The 17436-nt window shown below is 38.7% G+C and overlaps 2 protein-coding genes across 3 annotated transcripts in view; one reads left to right on the forward strand and one right to left on the reverse strand.

The window, feature by feature from the left end:
• Window positions 1–16031, forward strand: LOC136836586 (uncharacterized). The gene is made up of 2 exons (XM_067101045.1): window positions 1–113; window positions 8431–16031. Exon 2 carries the CDS (start codon window positions 8466–8468, stop codon window positions 10338–10340), a length of 1875 nt encoding a protein of 624 aa, XP_066957146.1. The 5' UTR covers window positions 1–113; window positions 8431–8465; the 3' UTR covers window positions 10341–16031.
• Window positions 15468–17436, reverse strand: part of Orc1 (origin recognition complex subunit 1) — a 26667-nt gene continuing 24698 nt past the window's right edge. For both annotated transcript variants that reach the window (XM_067101044.1, XM_067101043.1), the window contains exon 14: window positions 15468–16208. In XM_067101044.1, coding sequence (XP_066957145.1) covers window positions 16045–16208 — 164 coding nt within the window. In that variant the 3' untranslated portion in view covers window positions 15468–16044. The remainder of the gene's footprint in view (window positions 16209–17436) is intronic.

A 17436-nucleotide genomic window follows, 5' to 3' on the forward strand; every position in this document is an offset into this window, starting at 1 on the left:
CCAAATCAGTGTCGTGTTTTCCGTCGGAGGGCAAACTCAAGTAAAGTCACCTGTCGTGGCAATTTGACCAATTTCGCCTGACCTCTGACCCTCGGCGTGACGATTTGGACAGTGTGAGTGAAAAAATCAGTCTGTTTTTGTCATAATCCCGTATTCGTATTTGTCACAGAACCGTTATTCTGTTTAATAAAAGCGCCAGACGCGTTAAATTACCCGTGACGAAGCTTAGGCCTAACGTCATAGGCCTAGACTCGCTCGCACGAACCACATTTACTCTTTGAATATTTATGAACGGTTTTATATATTAATTTTCTATTTTTGTTATATATTTGGGTGACTACTGACGCTCTCTAAGGCATAGGCAACGCGGCATGTGTCGTTCTTTCTTTAGGATCGGGGTCCGGTGTTCTTTAGGGTCTAGGCTAGGCCTAAGTAGGCCTAGGTCTCGGATGACGTGGGCGTAATATCCTCAGGCCTAAATCAGCTCTTTTTTTTTAATTATCACAGGAATTGTCAGATAGGCCTATATATTTGTCAGGAGGGAAATGCTATGGGATAAGGATCCCCCATTGAAGGTCGAAGCTAGGCCTAAAGGGACTAGGCTTAGGGTAACATATGCTGAATGTCTCTAGGCCTAAGGCAGCCGTTGCCTTTTATGTCATTGTAGTTGTTGGGTAGGCCTATATTTCAGTCGGAATTTAGGGAAATTGTATGGGATAAGGGTCTGCTGTTGAGGGTCTAGACTAGGCCTAAGTAGACCTAGGCCTAGGATTAGGCTGTAAGTCAGCCGTTGCGTTGTTTTTTAATCGTTGAAGTTATCGAGTAGGGAGCGTAAGCCGAGTAGGGAGACGGCGTTAGGCATGAAAAGTCCAGTATGAAAATTGGCCATACCCTACTTTCCTAACCTGATTTAGGGTGCCATGCCCTGACCTGGCCTGTGGGGCTTTCGGCCACACCCCCACGGACCACCCCAAAGTAACACTGAAGATCAGATACGCATTTGCAGGAGTACTGTAAATTTAGGAGCGAAATTACCCTGTCGCCCTCCTCTGCATACTCCCCTCGAATAGGTCTGTATCTCAATCAGAATTTATGGGAATGCCATAGAGCTTTTAGTTTCGCGACAGAATGGCAACAAGTAGTAATTAAGGCCTGAGAAAGGAATCGCAAAATGGGATGGTTTATGTCCTTAATCAGCCTCAACGACAGAATGTATTGTAAGGAACAAAGACGTCAAAGGGCCGATCGCATTTGTGCGGTCTAACCTGATATAGGGTGCTGGATCTTACCACCCTAATCTGACCTAGGCTTAGAGTCTCACAGGCTATGCCATGTAAGTGAAGAACAGAAATTCGTCCCAACCTGACACAATGAAATTGTACTTTCAAGCGTCACATTTTGGACTTGAAAAGAGTATTTTCCTTTGTTTTGAGCGTTTCTGACGTTCGTCTCTTTCTCTGTAAAGCTTTATTTAATACCAACACCACTTCTTTGAGCGGTGTGTTCAGTACCATCCCCAATGGAATGAATAGTAGAGCATAAAAAAATAATGTAAATATCTTGGTAATGGCGAAGTTGCGATAGATTTGAGCACAAGTTTCGTACTAATCTTGTTAGGGAGACTTAAGACTACAGCATGAAAAGTCTAATGTCAAATATCAGTTTAAAGTTAGGTAATACCCTTGACATTGCTCTCTCTGGGTCTTTCCTTGGCATTGTGCAAAGCATATTCCTTAGCCTTAACCTTTTGACTGTTACTAGTGGTGAACACACTCTTGGCCCCCAGTCGTCAGCTTAATGCGGGCTGTGCAAATATTTACATATCCAGATTGTTCAGATTGCTAGCAAAAAGTAGTAATAAGCTAACACGTTTCATTACCACTAAAAACGTATTAGTTTTATTAATGGGGTAGTACATTTCTATTTTCATAACTGTTAGGAACTCTTTTGTCCTGATAAAATAATTTACTTTAAAGCTATTTTTTTTTCACTTTAACGTTGAATAATATTTCCAGGCTCTTTTTAAGCCTTTTTTAAAGATTTCCCATACTACGATAGGTTATAAACTAAAGAGTAATATTTACCAATATTTACCAACAATATAGACAGTAAAATGCACTTGAATGAGGGGATAATTGAAACCTTTAATGTAAATGCCTAAATTTATTACGATAAATCATTTACACAAGTCCTTGAATAATGGTGGAGGGCATAAACAGTTAACTATCACGTAAACTATAGTTGGAGGGGAAAGTGCTGAGAAGGGAGGAAAAACAACCTCCACACTAAGTCAGCAATAAGTGGGAAATTAAAGAAAGAAGGAAATCCTCAACCTAATTGTTAACACAATATTCATAGTAATATGTATGCCATTACATTAAATACATTCCCCACACAGGACAAAACAATGCAATAATCTCTGCAATGAAGCAGTTTATCGTATGAATGATGGTTTTGCTGGCACTTAGACGTATTTGTCGTCCCAAGACACTAATGCTCAAGCTTCTCAGCCATTTAGAATTTGATTTCGGGACCAGCTTACAAATATGGAAAAATTCACATCGCTCGTAACTCTGATAATGGCATAACATTTCGCTACCTCCAATCAAGTATTAAGCCTACTCCTCAGGAGATCTCGAGTCAGCGTCTGTTTGCAGGAAGGTTCTGGAGGCATCACCAAAACAATAGATGACAGCTCAGGATGTAGGCGATGACAATGGTCTGAGCACATCTTAGAGCATGAGAGCACTCCCCTAACCAGAAGGGGTTGGGGTGTGAGCATCCATTGACACATGCAACAACTGTAGACAAATCCACTTCAAGCTAGAAGTAAATCCACCAAAAACAGAGCAATGGTGCAAGAAGGTGACCCCCACACTGAAGAACAAGCTGTGAATAAGGTCCAGAACTTCTCTACAGGAGGCCAAACCAAACCAGTGAAACACTCTTAAATGAAAATAAAAACTTTTCCTGGGTGGAGTACCAATTAACAAATAACGGCCTTCAGTGGGGAATGGCAAAAAAAAAAAAAAAAAAAAAAAAAAAAAAACTTGTCAAGAAGTCAAGGCTCAAAAGAACTAGTGAAAAATAAATAGAAATTAATAAACAAAAGTTAACAATAAAGGAACCACAAAATAAAAACCTTGATTTTACATTATATAAATCCGATACAGTACATACTTTGCAGTCTGGGACTTAGAATGCTTTCATGCATATGAAAGTTTTTTCACATACTTTTATTATGCCCAAATATATTCTATTAATTTTTTATCTTAGTGTTTTCTTATTCTCATACAAAGTATGTTGCATTTGCTGTTTACCTTTCTTGTTTTATTACGTCTTCCTTTTCATACATGTCTATTCCATCTCCTGTCCCATCATATTCCGTGAAAAAATTACCATAATACAAACATATTTGATATTAAATTCCATGTTGGTGTGGACTTGAAGTATCATAGTATCACCAGATTAGGAATATTCTTGAATGCTACCTTGGTCACTACCAAAATTAATAATGGATATACTTAATAAACAAATTAATTTCATGTAAAATGTACGTAATTATGTCATAGACTATCTAGGTCTTTAGCATGAAAGCCTATTTAATTTCAAATAGCCTCGTGTTAATTAAAAATTTAATCCTTTGATATTGCTAAACACTGTGTAGCCTACCCTAAGATAGAAATTAATAATAAGACAGTATTATCATTTGTAATATCCTTCCACTTTCATCTCTGGCTTATTGTAGGACTATGATATTTCTTTGTGTCTACATTTGGGCAGGGTAGTTTACTGTAGGCTGTGATAGCCTAAATCCTTATAATACCATTATGTAGGTTATGTAGGGTGTTGGCAGTTACTTTTAAACGTACAGTCAAATATGAAAGTTAGACATATTTTTTTTTTATATTTTTTGTGGACTTTAACAAATCTGACTTTCCTTTCCTTTAGAAGCATATTTTCAATCTTACGTGCACCACATATTTTCAGTCTTACGTGTGACGATATTGGTCAACCACTCTAAGAAATTGGGCCATTTTGGGGGAAGGTTGAACAAAAATCGGTGAAATACTTGGATGCATCCTGATGTACTGTAATTTCATCACAAAATTCCTTTTCAGGAAAGTGTTATATAAAAATGGTGTTCCATTAGTTTTTCCTGTTGGCTGGGTTGTTTGCACTGTTAAGGCATAATTATATGGGTTCATTAGCCCTCTGTCCATGCCAGTGTGATATTCAGTTACATGAATGTTCTGTGATTTTATTGAAATATGATTTTTCACAATAAAAGTATTTCACTAAAGTATAACTGAGATCCATTTCCTTTCCCACATCAGTAAAGTTGTAGCTTGACGAATGTTTCACAAGTATTGAAATAAATGATTTTTGAGGTGAAACTTACCCTCCATCATTTTGGTTGTTCATCTTCTGTCGATGAACTATACCAGTTGGAGATAAGGTTTTGATTTACAAGGATCTTCTTGTTAAAATTTGTTTAATAATTTTCAAAATTAATGAATGACCACATTGGTTGACGCTCCCAATGAATTAATGCAGTGATCACCCAACTTTGTGATCATTGCAGGGGTGCCTTTGCAAGACAGGATAGGCTTCAAGAGTGTTTGGTTGTTCTTCTCTATACTCCTCTCAGCTTGTCAGTGCAGTGAACTGATTCTGTAACCAGTTGATTTTCTGTGGAGATAAGTGTGCATTGGCTTTCTGAAATTTGGTTTGATTTACTGTATATGGTTAACGAAGTCCCAGGGTGTATCTTCTTGACTAACAAAGTTTGTTTATTGACTATCAAAAGTCTGATTCTTCTCATTCTTCCTTTTCAAAATCTCTTAGATTTTGACAAAAGTACTTTTGGAAGGTTATTGCATTCCAGATTGTTCATTGAAGTAGCCCGTTACACAGACAAATTAATGCAGTGATCATCTTCCAGGGTAACTTGTGATTCGGACAGCTGTTGTGATCATTGCAGGGAATGGTCTTTTGCATATCCAAGAGATATGAGAGAATCTCAAAGTATTGTATTGAATGAAAGAGAAGGATAAGCTTCAAGAAAGTTATAGATTTGTCTTTTTGGGGAGGTCCATTGATTCTTCTTTCTCTAGTAGATTCCCATCCTTCCACACCCCTGAATGAAAGTCAGCTCAGGTCGTAGTTAGACAAAACCCATCAAAATGCAGCAAAGTCTTCTCTGAACTTCTCAGAGAGTGACCTACCTCAGAAGATTATGCATGTTTTCAGCCAAATGCTGGCTGTCTCTGTTAGGTCACATGTCTTTTTTGGAAAAGTTAGTTAGTTACAGGTGCTAGACTACGGATGAGACCGTTTCAGTTGCACTTGAAGAGGCACTGCCACAGAGAGTCACAGCCAATCCTCGAGTTGGTGTCTTGGAACCAAAATCTGTTTCCTAACCTTTGTGGTGGATGTCCAAAGATGTACTGCTTGCAGGGGAGTCTCCAGAGTCCCCAAGCCCAGACCTCTCATTGTATTCAGATGCCTCAGACAAGGACTGGGGTATAGTTATGGGGAATCAGGTTGCTTTGGGAGTATGGGTGCCAATCAGTAGAAATCTTCACATAAACTGCAAGGAGTTGTTGACTGTCCAGAAGGGGCTGCAGAAGCTGGAAAGTGCAGTGACCAACAAAGTAATTTCTGTCTCCTCAGACCACTCAGCGTCTCTGGTGTATCTAAGAAGACAAGGGGGCATGAAGTCAGAAACCTTGGTAGCCATCACCAGTGATTTACTCCTCTGGACAGAGGAGAGAAACATTGCCCTAATGCCCCAGTTTGTGCCCAGTCGACTGAATGTTCTGGCAGACATGCTAAGTCATCCAGGACATGTACTCTCCCACGAATGGAAACTAAGCCCGGCAGTGTGCGAGGCAATTTGGAGAGAGTTTGGCCAACCTCCCATCGATCTCTTCATAATGAAGATGAATCATTGTCTCCAATTGTACGTCTCACCGGTTCTAGACCCTCAAGCCTGGACAGTAGATGCTATGGCACTAGACTGTACAAATCTATTTGTATATGCCTTCCCTCCGTTTCTGCTGTTGAAGGAAGTGCTGAAGAAATTTAGGGAATCCTGGAACACCACCATGATTCTAATTGTGCTTTGGTGGTCAAGGAGGCATTGTTCACAGACCTAGAAATGTCAATAGAAGTTCCCAGACAATTGCCTTTTTGTACAAATCTGCTTCGACAAACAGGGACAGGGAGGCTCCATGGAAATATCGACATGCTTCGTGTAACTGCTTGGAAACTGTCGACAAGCTCCTCAGGGCTAGAGGCTTTTGCAAGTCGTCTAGAAACTCTGTCCTCATTGCAAGGAGAGAGTTCACTAATATATTATGTCAGAAACAGTGGGAACTATTACAGTACTGTAGATCATGGTGCAAGTCCAGGGGCATTTCATGTCTTTGCACCAGCATTGATAATGTAATCAAGTTTCTGCGATTCTTGAGATATGCTAAAGGTTTGTCTGTTGCTTCCATCAATGGCTATAAATCTATGGTGGCTCCTGTTTTAAGGCATACTGGATTGGATATTTCAAAGGACAGCGATTTACAAGAAACTGTAAGGTTATTTCAACTGGAAATGCCAAAGGTTCTTCAAAAACCATTTTTATGGATTTGGGACATTGTCTTCCATCACCTTAGAGGCCCTCCTTTTGAGCCCCCGAGAGAGGCTTCTCTCAAGGCTCTTTCTTTGAATACCTTTCTGATGACCTTGGTTTTGGCCAAAAGAATAAGTGAATTACAAGCAATATCATCATTGGTAGGGTTTTCACATAAGCTATATACTTGAGCAGAATTATCTTTTCTGGCTTCCTTTCATGCAAAGAATGATGTTAAGACCAAAGCTCTTCCTAGATTGTTCTCTATCCCTTCACTAGAAACTATAACTCCTGAGGAAGGAGAGCTGCTTTTTTGCCCTATTAGGGCTCTGAGGATTTATATGTCCCATCTTAAACCTTTAAGGAAGCAGTGTGGGAACCTATTTTGCTTGGTCAAGAAGCTGGAGGTTCCTATGTCTAAGAATGCCATGGCTTTCTTGATTAAGTCCTTAATTCTGGATGCACATCTTGCATTGTCTCCAGAGGTTTGTCTTCTTATGAAGGTGGAATCACAAGATGTCAGAGCAGCGGTTACATCTATTAGTTTTTATCAGCACCTCTCTCTCTCTAGACAGTGTAGTTTTGGCACAGTGGAGGTGTAGCTCTGAATTGACTTCCAACTACTTGATGGACATTGAGATCCAGTGTGAAGACTGCCATACACTAGCACCTCTGGCTTCAGCAGGGGAGATTATCTCCTAGTCTGACTTTGTTTGTTACGAACAGGTAAAGGTTCTCTCTGTCGACCTCCTTCCTGATGCTCGTACATGATATTTTTACTCCAATGTATTTATTTATTTTTTTGTATCATTTTATATGTCCTTGCTTTGTTTGTTCTTGGATGAGGGCAAGCAAAGTTTTTTTTTTTTAGAGCTAATAGTATTATCTTATGTTGCAGAGCCATTAAATAATGTTACCTTGAGTTGCAGAGCCATTGCTCCTTATTGGAGAAAGCTAAACTGTGCTGATTAAGTACCACTTTTCTTCCAAATTGGTCTTGTTGTTTTTGGGTGTGAGGTGCCACAGCAACTCAATTAGGTAGGTGGTAACTCTTGAGGGATCTTGGCATAGTTGTGGTTGTAGCTCCCATCAGCTCTGCAGGCCTCAGGCACAGGAGCCAGTAAAATAGCCATTCTGCGTTGCAACATCATCAACCAATGGCCACATTTGGGGCTCACATTCCACCTCCTAAGATAGTGGACCTCATTTGATGAAGATCCTCATCTGACAAGTATTTGCCATGGGATCATATTCATCAGGTAAGCAGCGATTAGGATATTTACAATGATATTTTGGTTATAGGGAATCTCTTGCCTGCCTCCATCACACAATGTTGGAGTCAGCAAATGATGGAGGGTAAGTTTCACCTCAAAAATATTGATTTTTACAATAAAATAAATTTTTTAGATACTTACCCTCCATCCTTGAAGACCCTCCCCTCTTAAGAGATTAAGAGAAGTATGAGCAACCAAGCACTCGCTGTCTTCCCCACCCCTCTACAAAGGGTGGGGTAGTAACTATGGGGAGCGTTTGGTCGTTAACAATTGTTTCAGTTTTAACACTTGTTGAACCCAAGCCAAGTAGTTGCAGATAAAGCAAATGATGGAGGATAAGTACCTAAAATATTTATTTTATCATAAAAATAATTGTTTTATGAAAATTTGTATATTTGTATCTGAGTCTCAAAGTTTGTGCTTACATGAATTTCCTTAGAAGGAAAGTATTGTAAGTCAATTTCAGTATTTAGTATGACTGCCTTATAACATTGTTGTAAATCATCTCAAAGTATTTTTTCTTTGCAGAAAAAGTCTGTGAGCTACCTGTAATAGGCTCACCAATGCCTCCCTTGAAGTCAGTTGAGCGTTTGGAGAAACTGTGCAGTTGGTCCATTGCCAATCATCTGTTTAGTGTATTCTCTTCATGGTACACAGCCGAAAATGGTTGTCACTTTGTAAATGATCTGACCTCCATTGAAAGTGATGAAGTGATCGAGCCATTACAGAGAAGAGGTAGTCAGCTTATGGACTATGACTGTGAGGACTCAAGTGGCTGTGAGGAATATGAGGCTTGGTATCTCGACCACATGACACATGGTGACCATGACAAATCTTCCCCAAGTTTGTTGACCCCCGTACCCAAGCGCTGTCTCTCGGTCAATGCAGTCACTCGTTGGCTGGCTAGAGAAGTTCGAGACTTTCTCCTATGTTCTTTAGCTCCAAGATTCCATGAGGACATACTAGCAACTGTGATTAACGTTATTGCTAACAGGACCGAGATCCCAAGACCTAAAGATAAAACCCGCATTTTTGAGGAGGATTTGGAGTTTATCAGGAAATTAGGGTTCTTGCTGAGCATATCATTACAAAGCCTCCTCAACAAAGGGGTCACCACTTTGGATTTCTCTCATATCTCCCACCTGGTGAAGAAGTGGAAGTTAGTCTTGTGGGGTGATGCCGTTATTTGCTTGTGTGATGGAGGTGAAAACTTTGAAAATTCGTATTTTGATATTTTTGGATACGCAATAGACGCTTCGCTAACGGGACTGAAAACACTCAGGCAGATCAAATTACCCCATTTTGTTCATAACAGTTTTGTGAGGAAAATTGCGTATTTGTGTCCCAACCTCGAAGTCTTGATTCTGCGTTGCTCAGCCGACTGTGCCAATCCCGAGCATAATGTCCCAGTCGTTACGAATATAGATGTCCTTTATGGTGGATCGGTTGTCCTACCAAATGGGCAGCATCGTGTGATCCCAGGCTGTAAAGATTTAGTGACCTTAGCATTGCCAGAAGGTGTTGAAACATTGGATGTGACTAATGATGCCATTGAAATGTTAGCTTATATGCCAAATCTTGAACATCTTGTGGGGGCTCCAATGATTTACGTGACTGAGGAGTTTGAGGATATATTCGAAACTCTTCCCGGGCTACAGAAACTGACAAACTTCCATCACGGTGTTTATGACAAGAAAAACTGGCCGTCTTTTGTGTACGAGGAAAGTCTTCAGGAACCCAACCCTGATTATTTGTCCAGGGTGTTCTCCCAAGTCACTGAAGTGGGCATCTATGCGCCAACTGAGGTGACGGAAAATGTCCTGAAAAGTTTCTCAAAAGCAAAGAATATCACCATTTTTACAGATGACTTTGAAGTGCATGGAAGATACTTGAGGAATTTAACTACTCTGGACATCAACGTTGGCTACCAGGAGGAATGGCCGATACTTACAGCTCTCTCTGAGTCTTGCCCAAACTTGGAGCAGCTGACGCTGCGATCGTTCTCTTTGCAGATGAGTGGAGGTGTCGATCAGAAACCTCAGTTTCCCTTCATGCACACACTAAAATTTCACGGTCAGAATGTGTTACAAAGCGATGCTCTCTTCACAGTCCTGTATGGATGTCCCCATCTCACATCGTTGGTGCTGTCTATGATAACTGACGAACATGGAGACACGCAGTTAAATGACAACATTTTGATTCAGGCAGTGCCAATGATGAGTAACTTGCAGAAATTTGTTTACAAGGTGCAAAGTGCTTTGAGGACGATGGATGGAATTCCATCTTGCGTTACCATGAAGTCATGCGATGCTCTGCTAAGTGCCTGCCCACAATTGACATACCTTGGACAGCTAGAAACCTGGAAAGTGACAAAGGCCGAAATACAAATGCTGCAGGAAAAGGCGAGGAAAAATAACTGGGACCTCGAGATTGTATGACGAGTTCCATGCCGGGGTTTCAATCTGTTTCAGAGTTGTCAACTGTATGTACGCAAAGGGTTTACAGTATTGCATTGATGTGGTAAATGGTATATGGTACAATGGATGTAGTTAGTGACAATATACTATATATAGGTTTTATGGACAAAATGTAACAATCTGTAAAGGACAGTACGTTCATATGGCTTAGAGCGCGTAGTGACTTTGCTGGAGAATGCAAAGTGACTTGCAGCTGTCTACAAGGGGACAGTGTGTTCATTGGAATTTGTTTTTTGCCTTAGTTGTTATTTCTTTTTTGCTAAAGAAATGTTTAGAATAGGATTGTGATATTTGTAAGGCTGTGTTAATATGGTAAGCAAGGGAGAAGAATGCTTTTATTTTTCTTTACACATAAAAAAATGTATCTGACTCAGTCCTCCATTACAAATGAGCCATAGTATATCTGAAACAATTTTCCTGCTCTATATTACAAGTATTATATGAAAAAATTTATAGAAATGAGAATTGTTTTTGCCCAAAAGCCAGAAATGATAGACATGGAGCCTTATTAAGCATCACAGTTGATATAAAAAAATCTCAAGTCTTAATGAGGAGATGGACTTAAAACATACCACATCCAAAGCCTTCTTTATTTGCTCAAGAAAAATGGTTAAAATACAAATTGATGTCAAGAAAATACAAATTCAGTAATAAAAAAAATGAACGAAGATAATTTTCAAGTATACTGTTTTCAGTGAAACTTAGGTACAATATTGTCTCTATTCAAGGCTTTTTTTCTTAGTTTTGTAAAATATTGAATGAAAGATAAATCATTGGACAAAAAGGGTGGACAAACTTAATATAAACCTGTAATTGTATTAGTTTTGTATTCTTCATGGCATGCAATTAGAATGTTTGTTTCCAGACCTCTACAGGTAGGTTTTCAGTAGATGGAAATATCTAGTTTGTTCATAGTATTTTGTTTTGAGAGGACGTCTAGGAAAGACGATTTATTTTTTCTTTTTCTGTTGTACTAAACTTAATTTTTGTATGCTGAAAATTCAAATATTTTTGAAATTACTTATTTATTCCTCTTTTTCAAATACAGTATTGTAAATATGTTGTCCACATATTGTCTGTGTACCAGTGGCTTCAATTCAGCTGGGTATTTCTTTAACCAGTCCAATTTATTGTGAGACATAAGTATGTTTGCAAATATTGGTTCTAAACAATAATTACCAAGTACTATTGTAGGGTCCTTTTTTAAAATGAAAGAGGGAATATCAGTTCTGTGTTGGTTAATTGTTTACTTGTTTAAATGTAATTTAGAATACAGTACTTAGGAACACTTACAAAAAGTATCTAAATGGAGGTAGACAAACATGGAGCTATCAGTTCTAGGGCTCGTCAGCAGCTGGTAATATCACTTAGGCTAACTGCTATCAATTTACATTGTCATGAAAATGTAAAATATTTTCTGTTAAGAATTTCACAGTTCTCATCCAGGCACACACTACAGAAGAATTAAGGATAGCAGAGTATTTTTATCCTCCTAAGGAAACTAACGGAGAATAGAGGCTGCTTGAATTCCACTGAACATATTTTAGGATAATCATTGTTTTTTATTTCTGTTTGTTACTGAATTGTATTTTTTATATTCCTTTGTATTTCAACTGTTTTTAGTGGTGCTGTTGTACTTTCGAGCATGTAATCATCTTATTAAAGTTTGAAAGTGACTCATAGGCAAGTCAAAATGTTGCTTATATAAAAAATGCTCGGATACTAAATGCATCAAGTTCATCTCCTTAGCAAACATTAATATAAAAATATATGTTTATATTAATGTTTTCAAAATTATATTTTTGCAAAGTATTCTTTAGTTTCAGATGCACTGTTTAAGAAAATTAATATAAAATTTTATGTTTAATTTAAATAAGGTTATACTGTTGTCACTGACTTTGAAGATCATGCCATAAAATAAGGCTAAGAGACCTTCAAAGCTGGGCTATTTATTTTGTTTTCATTACATGGTTAATTTCCTCCTGTTATTTTAAGCTGTCAAAATGTTACAAGTGTGTTTTGCATTAGGTAATCCAATACAATAGTCTGATTCATGAGCTTTTCTTTGTGGCTTTATTGCAATACAAAAACAGTAATTGAAGGTTATGCCTTAATTTATGCTCAAGAAGGGATTGTTGCTCACGTATAGAACACCACTGAATGAATTTGGACGAGCCTTGTCATAATATTAGTGTCTTTGTGATTGGCTGATATAGGCCAGCTATTTAACCCAAAATAGGGGACATTGTGATCACTTTTGACAGGTATTTTATAAAATTTTCTGTGGTCTGCAAAAATGAAATTTTTTGTACAGTTGAATTTTACAGTTACACTGCATGTTCAGTTAAAAAGTGACTGTATATTGTTGTTAATTTCAGGTAAATTGTATTTGTACCTTTATTATTGTACTAGGGAGCAGATTCTTTATGGAATGCATTTTCATTTAAAGGGAATACTTTGTGCTGTCTGTATCTGTCATTATACTGATACATACAAACTATTTCTTTACAAATTCTGTTCGTCATTTCAGTGCCATTAAAATTATCGTAAGGCGGAGGTTTGTAAACGGTCTCCATTCATAATATACAGACAGCAAAAGAAGTATATTAACTAATGGAAAGAATACTGAAGAGAGAGAGAGAGAGAGAGCATTAGCATGCCTATAGTGTTAAACTTCTTAATTACTACATCACTTGATGATTCAAATTGTGTTACAATCACCGACAATCATTTTCAGAGATCCCTAAAACTGGTTACTTATTCCAGCATTGTGTTATTCTCCAGTTCCTAGGCTCTTGAGTCTTCTCTTATGTTGTGGCAACTTGGACATTTGTATGTCAGGATCACTGAATTCCATTGGTAGTGAAGAATCTGTTTAACATTCATTGTCTGTACATTGTAGTTTGTATATGACTTATGCGTAAAGTTTTAACACAAAGGTTTTACGGCCTTCCTTAGGCATTCTGGGCCGCCTTTCCTTGAGCATTTGGATTTTCAAGATCCCATTGCAGTAGGTTTGGCTTCCCTTTAAGATTCTACCTGTGAATCTGCAGATATATTTGCTGTGTCTGCTTTGACAGTTCGTGCTGTTGTCCCTTCAGGGACATTCTCCTTATCTGTGGATGTTTGAGAGGTTGCGATGACCCTTTCATGTGGGGGTTGAAGAAGCACTGTGTGCTTTATCTTTGTGCTCTTCTTTCTCCTCTCCAGACTGCAAGGCTATGAAAAACTCTTGCAATCATCATCCCTGTTGAGCATGATGACGATCCCATTACCAATTTGCAGGGGTTGTGATTGTGGGAAGGATGGGTGCTTCGGCTCACAGGTCTGTTTGTGATCTCTGTTGCATGTGTCTGCTCATGCAAGTTCCCTGGTGTGACTGGTCACTGCCTTTCTTATCAGAGGGCCAATCTTGATTCTGTCCATGCTTGTTTCTTTGGCTGTGGTAGTTACACGACTTTGTGGTTTTGGTATTGCCTTCCTTTCATAGTAGAGCATCTGGTTGATTTAAGCTGTGCACGCAGTATCAGACCACTTAGCTGTTCTCATGTAGTGCATTTGATAGTAGGCTATTTTGTTTGCCTCAAGCTTTATGCTGCATCTGTCAGTAGAATGGCAGTGTCCCTGCGTGTAGTTGGGTTGGTTTTGCTCCTGTGGCTTGGCACAACAATTTTAGTAGTGATCATTTGAGGAACCTTTATCACCTGCTGATCATGACTCTATTCCAGGGTTTTCCCTGGCATTCTTCTTGATCACTAGAGCAGAAGCACAGCTGAGCTCCTATGTCTCCCTCTTCTTTGGTGGAACTCCCAGCTCACAGTCATCAATTCTGCCAGATCTGATGATCCCTTGCCCTTACATCCTGTGCTTGTCAAACCAGAGGGGCATTTTTTGTATGATCACTGGGCTCTTTCATGAGCACAATGGTCCAAGGGAAGCATCTAAGGTAACCCCTCGATGCTTGGTTTCTTCTGTCCAATGCATTTTAGGTTTCACCCCCAGAGTCTACACCATCCTGTTGGTTACCCATGTCCTCATTTGCATGGAGTATACTCTAGGAGGTTGATTCTCTGATCTCTGGACCAGAGAATTTGCTTTCTCAGCTCCTGACACAGCAGCAGAGATATTACGCCCCAGGGGAAATGAAGACCTGCCCTCCACAAGTGGCTCCATTAGTCTGCAGGCTGAAGAACAACCTCAAGTTTGAATGACTTCAGGGGAAGGGAATATTTTTCTCCCTGTCTGCTGTGGTAGCCATACCTTCATTCCAAGCTATGTTGTGGCTGAACTTTAAGGCTAAACATGATGGCAAACTTTCTGTATAGAATAGACTTTGGGTTTTTATCCTCTTCAAAATTTGCCATATTTAGATGTACGTAACCACACACTTTTTCAGATGATTAAGAGGTGTAATCATCTTGTTTGGTGTGTGACCACAAAAGCAGGCACTATGGTAGAACAGCTAAAGGACTTGCAACAAAAACACCCTTTTGTTGGTTTTTGGGTTCATTGTCCCTGCTTTTAGTGCTTCTCTCACTTTCTCTCCCTTCTGGTCTGTGTATTTTTTTTTAGCAGGGTGTCTGTGCTCTTGTAACGTTCTTTAATTTCACTTGCATATAAATTGAATATTGTGATTCTGAATTTTTTTGTACATTTGTTAAGTTTAAAAGAGTATTACTGTTTGCATTTCTGATGGTAATTGTATTATTGTATGAGGCTCATGTAAGAAAATGGCAGATTGTTTGTTAAATCTTTTCATTGTTATTATGATTATGTAGTTTGTCCCAGACTAATTTATTTTCATCAAAATGCATTTAATGTCAAATATTTTTTGTATATGTACTTTGTAATCATCCGAGTCAAGATAACGACCATACGAAAAAATGAATAGTTGTGTGTTCGGTACTGCATATTGCTGAAAATTAATCACTAATGGTGAAAATTATTTTGTTACCTCTTAAGAAACACACAAGTTTGTACAATCTGTAAATAAGATTTCTTGTATTATAAAAAGAATTAGTCTACAGGCAAGGGGTAGTAATGTATTTAAAGTACTTTACTGTACATTAAGGGAAATTGAAACAAAAATGATAAAATAGCTTTATTGTATGATAAAAGGGGATACAGAAGGCAGTAGAGCTAATTCACATAATATTTTTGAGTTCTTTAGGCATTATGGAGAAAAATCATGCATGCAATTTAAAGGAAATGGCTTTTGATATAAATATAACAACTTGAGAGATTTTGTGGCTAATATTAAGGTGTCAAAGTTCTGTTTTGTGAGAAATTGAAAATATTGTATTACTGATGTACTTCAGATTAGTGTAATGTATCTGTATTTCCAATCTTGTATCCACTGAAAATTTTACAGTGAAAATTATAGTTACAATCTTGATACAAAAAAGTATGTACTCTTTATAGATAAATAATGAACATATTTTGTGATAAAATATGTTCATTATTCAGTATCGTAAATAAAAGGTAAATGTGAATGGCTCTTCGTTGATAAAAATGGGCTGAATATAAATGTACACTTGCATTCAAGTGAAATGAAAATTTATGTACTGTATCCCAGTCTAGAAGCATTTTATCCCTTTTACTGTCAATAGGAAATACAAAGAATGTAATAAAATGTAAAAATATCAACTAAAACAATTCTTAATTATCACTTTGCAGCACCCTGCAATGCATAGTTGACATCGTCCATAGAAATGTTCAGACGTAGCCGTAAGGTCAGATCTTGTCTGGAGTGTTCTGTTAACACAAGGCGATAAGATGTGAGATGGTTCACCGTCCTCATCACAGCTGAACATGTCAAGGGCTCGATACCTACAACAAAAAGTTTAAAATTAGTAAAATTTCAAAATTTGAGTACTGTCTAGATATTGATAATGTATCTTTCTCCAACGATGTGAGAACTGTTTGGTGAAGTTAATCTTTTCCATCAAAGATCCCAATTCCTAATTTTTGCCTGCTACTTTATTCCTCAAGTAATTAATAGAACAATTAGTATATCAAAGATATGTCATTCAAAATTCCCCTAAAAAAAAAAAAAAAAATACCACCACTCTGTTCTAGGACCTACTTGACAAAAACATGAAAAAGAAATCTTGAATAAAGTATTGTGCTGCAATATTTTAAGAAATAATGCATTTATAAATAAGCACACCTCTTTTGTTCTTACAGGAATACAAAGCAGAACCTTTAACATAGGAGTATCTTTCAACACCATCTGGAAACCCCTCAAAATTTGGTAACAAGGTAGTTAACCCGGTGATTAACAGAGGAGCACTCTCCCTCATCATCATTTTCCTCTGCCCATCCATGGACCCAACTCTGCAGAAGGGGAAGTCTAAGACCTTGCGCAAATGGTCCAAGGGGACCGACTCAGACTCGAAGCCTGCTCCCACCTTGCCTCACCATGAGTAACCTGGCTTGCACCGAGACAAGGCTGCGCACTCTGCTTGCCCTGCTCAGCTGAGGTAGCAGGATCACAGGACAGTCCTAATCACTGCAACTGGTCCCTACCTACACCTTACGGTAGCAGGAAAGTTGAGCTCTGGGGGTCTCCCATGCTCGACTTTTTGTGACCAGGTTGAACAGGAAGTTTTCTGTCCTTAGTTCCAGATCCCTGGGCAATGATGGAAGATGCATTCCACCATCCCTGGGAAAACTTGGACATGTATATTCTTCCACCTTTCAAACTTTTCCACATGTTGATAAACTGAGTGTGTATGCCACCCCTGGTCTTTGGATGGCTGGTGGCTCCTCCTTGGCCACGTTGAGTGTTATCCCAATCTGCTGTCTCTTCTGGTCTTGGCACTGAAAGAGCTGCGCCTTTGGTCCACCCTTCTGTGTCACTCGATCCCTGCACCTTCACATATGGAGGTTATCCAGTGTTTTCTTGTAGGGCTGCAAGGGAGATGTCTGGGTACCTTGGGCATTCCTCTACGAACTTGTACCACGGAAAGTGGGCCATCTTCTGCGATTGGTGTCAGAGAATGCCTTGGGAGAGATGAGTGCATTTGGCAATCTCAAGCAATGTTAAAAATAGCCT

Source organism: Macrobrachium rosenbergii, chromosome 56 (assembly GCF_040412425.1).
Source record: "Macrobrachium rosenbergii isolate ZJJX-2024 chromosome 56, ASM4041242v1, whole genome shotgun sequence".
NCBI lineage: Eukaryota > Metazoa > Arthropoda > Malacostraca > Decapoda > Palaemonidae > Macrobrachium > Macrobrachium rosenbergii.